Genomic DNA, 6,162 nt, shown 5'->3' with positions numbered 1-6,162 from the left:
CGCAAAAACATACAAAGCTATGTAAATCACATCTGAATAACAATAACAAAAATATATATTTGAAATGACTTAAATACCATAATGGTTTGCATGTTGCCTATTCCGTTGGTTCGTTGTACTTTTTTGCAATCGTATCCGTTCTAATTGCAATTGGTGAAATGTAAATTATGCATATGTCGAAAATGGGCCAAAAATCAACGAGAAAACTTTTTTGGGTGTTTTTCATAGGTCATGAATCAAAGTATGAACATAGCACTCAATCTCTCTGTCGTATAAAAATATCTTGCACATATAGTATTAAAATGATGATGGTTTTACATTTTCTACAACATTGAATTGTGAATGTAACAAAAATTCAAGTGGAACTAGGAAAATGTCAAAGTTATAGCACCACATCGTCAACGCTCATCAAGCGCAAACCAACATCTGTCATCTCGTGTCATCGATTAAAATCAAAATGTTTACTACAAATTTGTGCGACGAACGGGAAAAAAGAGAATTCAATCTTAGACACCCTTCAAACACCGCCTCGTAATCTCAATCTCTGCTGCTTTATTTGATACATTGTCACAAATTGTCTTCAGGACATTTTCTTTTTTCTTCTCTCTCTCTCTCTCTCTCTCTCTCTCTCTCTATTCATATAGCATGTTGTGACCTGCTGCACCGAGCTCGTGTCATGAACAAAGTTTTAAATGAATTCTGAGCGATATTTGAAATATTTGACCATGTCAAAGTGAATTTAATGTAATTTTGCATGCAGAAAATATTCTAGTTTCAACATCAATTTAAATCCAAGCGCATCATCTATTGACGCAATAATGCTTTTGCAATATATCAAACGTACATACCATATCATATCATATCAATTTTTGCGAATGTTAAACTTCCATTGAGGTAAATGTTCGCTTCCAGCTAATAAATTGAAACATATGAAAAGTTTTCGATGAATGGATACATGTCTAACTTAAGCCATGGGATCGCTGCTTTTGTACGCTATCTCTTCATTTTGCTGTTATATGATGCACAACGCCAAACAATACGCTCAAAACTTTCACGGAAGAAAAAAGACACATTTTCCATTGAACGACCCCATGGTTTCGGATAAATATGTCAAACCATCGAGAAATTCATCTCAATGATATCGCATAGAAATAGACAGTTGGGTCTGGACAATATTGTACGCTTGATGAGCTAATAATTAATTGTGAATGTCACCCGAAAACTTAATTAAATATATTGTAAACAATTTTTGACGTCTTTTTTCTCTCGCTTTTGATCAAACTAACGATGGCTTATGCTGAAAAAGATGTCCTTTCCAACGTTACCCTCATCCAAAACGATTTCGAATTTGTGAAATGGGTATTCAATATAATTTATGTATCGATTGTGTCAAGTGTCAATAATATTTAATGAACTCATTCATTATTATATACGGTCATTTTAACTGAAAACCAAAAACTTTCTCATCGATGTGTTGCTTTCATTTTGTCGATTGTTGCAGCAATGCACAGCTTGATAGTTACAGAGGATATCACTAACCATCAGATATGCAAGTGACGAAAGCACCATAGTATGGTATCGATTTAAAAATATGGCAATTTTTTATTTTCTGATTCCTTTCAATTTAATTCAAACAAATGGATTTTCGTTGATACTTTATATTATATGTTAATCTCTTTCTCTTAAAAAAAAAAAATGAAAAAGATGCGTGGTTTCGATGAAAAGTTTCCACTTATAAAAACAACAAATTGATAGCAACTAAAGTGATAGTAATTTACGTTGATAATAAACATTTGATAATTCTGGAGCGTTGTTATTTGTTTATTGTCAATATTTTTTTTACACGTATACTTTAATAAATACTTAAATAGCAAACATAATACTTTTATAACATTTTTTTTTCTGTCATTTGCTACAATTACCCGCATACACACTTATCAGTAATTAAAATGTAATCAAAATAATCTTCTCGCATGTGATCAGACAATATATTTGGATTTTCTCATCTGGATATTTCAGCTCATCTGGATAACTTTAGGCGATGATTCGGAGTGAAAACAATAGAAGTGATTGTTGTATTGTATAGATAAAAAAAATAATAACATAACTATAACAATCACTTCTATTGTTTTCACTCCGTATCATCGCCAAACGTTACCCAGATGAGCTGAAATATCCAGATGACAAAATACAAATATATTGTCTGCATGTGATATCTTTATTATGAGAAATGAGTACTCTTATAAACAAATTGTATCTTTTATTCCGGCAACAAACTAATAAAGAGAAATGTCTATAATTTTTTTGCTCGCTTCTCTCGGAAATTTTAGACTGCTTATATTGAATAATAAAACATTATAATCAACAAAGAAACATTTTCAATAACAACAATTCTATTAAGTTTTGTTTATAAACGATTTCTTTAGTGTAGTGTTGCATTCAAGATTGGCACAACATCAACAACTGCTTTATTGGCTACCATTTGTACAGCCCAATCCGGGAAGCCCTGAAGTCCTGGATAAACGACCAATGAAGCATACATTGGCATTGACAACCAAATTGTAAACAGTGACACTAGGGATGGCCCAATTCCAGCAATTGCAAGGTCCTTGTTACCAATATTTGCAAGTCCGGTAACGAATGCATTTGGTGGTGTTCCTGAAAATATTGAATCAGTTACGATAATTTTTTTTTTTTTTTTTTTTTTGGTGACCTTGCATACAAACATAATACATACCAACTGGTGTATGGAATGCCATTGAACACGAGACAGCTGCTGGGAGCATGATATACAATGGATGGACTCTCATTTGCAAGGCCATCTCAGCTAAAATTGGCAATATCACTGAAAATCAATTGAACAAAAAAAAATCTCTATTAAAGAAATGAAAAGAGACGGTTGTTGATTCAAAGGCTAATAAATACCATTTGCAACAGCAGTATTTTGTGCGAATTCTGTGACGATTTGTGAAAATAGACAAACCAAAAGCAGCACCAACCACAGTGGCAAGTTTGAAAGGCCCGACAGATGGGTGCCCAACATCTTTGACATTCCCGATTCACTGCTACCTTTTGCTAAAGAAAATCCACCTCCCAATAGGAAAATCAAGCCCCATGGAATATTCGAGTTGATATACTTCCAACTTATTAAGCCTGGTGTTGCTGCCTTTGGCAAATTTTCTTGTCTACCAATTATGAATTTCAACCAATTCCAATTGGCTGGCAGCACAAACAAAGCGATTACCACGAACATAGCTGGAACTGCATCGCCAATTTTTGTTTTTGTAATGAGCTTAGCCCAACCAGTGATAAAACCTGTGCAAAAACAAGAACGTATGAAACAAACATGAGATGAAAGTTGAAATCTGTAACAGTGAATCTGAATTACCTGGAGCACGAAAGATCAATGACGCAATTAATAACAAGAACAATAACGCAACCTGGATTTCTTGTTGAGTAATTGGACCCAATTGATTGTAACGTTTGATAATGACTTGTCGAGCAACTTCCTCGCCGTCTTTTCCCAATTGAAATTGTTTGGCTTCTTTGCTATTCGGTCGGAACATTCCCATGAAATACCATTGCAAGTACATCCATGTAAAGAACGTATTGATTAGCATTACTGGAATATTGTAGATCATCCACTTCACAAACGAAATTTCATCATCTGGGAATAACGAATCGTAAATGCCTTTGAAAGCCAAATTTGTCCCGGTACCAATAATTGAACCGCAACCCCCAATCGAGGCGGCAAAAGCAGTGCCTATGTAGTAACATATAGTAATTTTGGTTGGCTTCTTATTGGCACACACTCCTTCTTCTTTAGCATGCGGACTATCGTCTTCGTACATTTTACAAAGTCCTTGCTGTTGGTTGTAGAAAGAAATAGTAAGCGTTTATTGTATCACAACAATGTGATCAAAAAAGGAGACAAACCGCTTCAAATTCCTCCAATACAGCTTGCACGATTGGAATTATCATTGCAGTGGCGGCTATATTTGAAATCCACATAGATACAAACATGGTTACGGCAATCAAACCGAAATTCAATCTAAAACGACGAAAAAATAAAAATAAAAAAACATTTCAAATCTGCTCACATGGTGCTTAATAACTCACTTTCTCTGACTGCATCCAATGATCGAAATCATCTTCAATGCCACACGTTTGTGCAAATTGCTGTACTGTATGGCCAATGCTATGATCATACCACCCATGAACAGCAACATAGCATCTTTCATATAGTTTTTGCATGTTGCATCGGTATCCTAAAATACATTTTTAATTTATTAAATCGAATGAACACCAAATTGAAGTACATGTGGATGGAATGTGCAGTGCGAAAGAAATTCACTTACAAGAATGCCAAGTGTTGGAAATAGGACTAAGGGTAACATTGATGTGACCGCTATAAAAGAAAATAATTATTAACAAATGTGTAACTATTTTTATGTGTACGGGTGGTTATGGAAAAAACTTATACGCACAGTCGCACATACATGCTGTACATGCAATTGTTTGAACAATAGAAAATCGGCAACAACAACCGTTGCGTAAACAATCACCATTCGCACGAATGATCATAAATTAATGTGTGCGATCAATTCGTACGAAATACATTAAAATAGCTATTGGATTTCGTATTTGGTAGCAAAATTATGTACTTTTTAAATTTGTTTATTTTAATGAAAATGGATCGAATGCAAATATAGAGAATTTAATTGACAATAAATAGTAAATTATATCAAACATACGTAATGGCAGGGCTTCAAAGCACCAATAAACCGTCATCAATAGTGTAACGTACATACATCTATGTTCCTGGAATAGAAAAAAGTGTATGAGTAAAATAAAAATCAATTGTCTGGTATTAAAATCTGGTGGTGTTGACTCAATCAATGAATTTAAAATTCAAGCACGTATGATGTCATGGTATTATAACAATAATGTTGGAAAAAGAAGCGATCGCTCGAATTTATTCGTTGAAAGAAAAGAACCAACGGCCTTCTATTACTCACAGGTATATCGTTAAGCAGAATAATAGGCAGTAAGACAATCGGTGTTAAAACGATGAGCAATGACTTCCAATAGATTGACAGGAATTGTGTAAATCGGCTACAACATGATATTTTCGGCACTCTTAAAGATACACTGCAAATAAGCGAAAGAAAATTGACACATGCTATTTTTGGATAAAGATACAGTGTAATCAATTCAAATATTATTTCAATTCAGAATGAACCCATTACTCTTTGTAGTTTTAACTTTGAAAATAAAGATGATTTTTGTGCAAAAAAAAAAATCTGTGAAAAACTTACGGTATGGCTTCCTTTGTGTTGTCATTAGCATGAGCTGCTTGTGTTCCATAGGATTCCGTCATTTTCGTGCGTGAGGGCTTCTACCTTATGCAAATGCGATTTTTCTCACTTTCTTATATTGATGCAACTCTAAACATACGAACAGAGAGCAGAAATGATTTAATTACATCTGAACAATTTTTCTGGCGATGATTTTTCGAAATATGGAAATAAGCGTATTTCAATTTTATCTTGACTAGACGAAATCACTCAAGCTATCAAAATGAATTGGCGTAGCGTTGAAACAATTACTTTATATCATTACGACTGATTGTTAAGGCTGTTTTGATACAAAAGATCCAGCAATGCAAACAACTATTCACTGAATGACAGATATGTAAGGTATGGAACAATGGAATAATTCCTACATCAAAGTTAAACATTAATTTCCTTATTATTGTTCACGTGCTTGCTCGCATGCTCTTCAATTTAAGGCTATAACTAAATTACCTTTTGTGACATTTTTTATCATTTTTCTTCTTCATTTCTTCCTACAAATTCTTTCCAATTCGATGTTACTTATTAAAATGGTTCTTCGAACATTCGGTTTATAATACTTCAAATCTCATTTTTATAACACCCCATATAGAAATTAGGAGAATGAGTATGATTTTTGAGTGTGTCTTTTGAGTGATTATCAACAGCGAATTCGAACTACATAGTAAATGTTATTCATAAATTGACGATTTTAATTTATTTGAAACCGAATTATTACCTATTCGCACGTTTTCGGCTAGACATGAGCCGAATATATCTATATATATCTTCGAAAAGTTTATCAATATTCAAATATTATTTGCGGGAC

At 33.5% G+C, this 6,162-nt stretch overlaps 1 protein-coding gene across 1 annotated transcript; it reads right to left on the bottom strand.

Moving 5' to 3' along the window:
- Positions 1-2,204: 2,204 nt before the first annotated feature.
- LOC116340988 (protein I'm not dead yet-like) lies at positions 2,205-5,651 on the bottom strand. Its single transcript, XM_031767793.1, has 10 exons — positions 5,319-5,651; positions 5,019-5,151; positions 4,755-4,821; positions 4,359-4,408; positions 4,120-4,268; positions 3,937-4,051; positions 3,389-3,866; positions 2,926-3,315; positions 2,738-2,845; positions 2,205-2,658 (listed from the first exon to the last, which is right to left on the bottom strand). Exons 1-10 carry the CDS (start codon positions 5,378-5,380, stop codon positions 2,423-2,425), a joined length of 1,788 nt encoding a protein of 595 aa, XP_031623653.1. The 5' UTR covers positions 5,381-5,651; the 3' UTR covers positions 2,205-2,422.
- Between the last annotated feature and the right edge of the window lie 511 nt (positions 5,652-6,162).

This window comes from Contarinia nasturtii, unplaced genomic scaffold, assembly GCF_009176525.2.
Source record: "Contarinia nasturtii isolate CC-2019 unplaced genomic scaffold, AAFC_CNas_1.1 Cnas_scaffold_695, whole genome shotgun sequence".
NCBI classification, from domain to species: domain Eukaryota; kingdom Metazoa; phylum Arthropoda; class Insecta; order Diptera; family Cecidomyiidae; genus Contarinia; species Contarinia nasturtii.
Note: the sequence above shows the minus strand (reverse complement) of the source record. Positions and strands in the feature narration are given on the sequence as shown.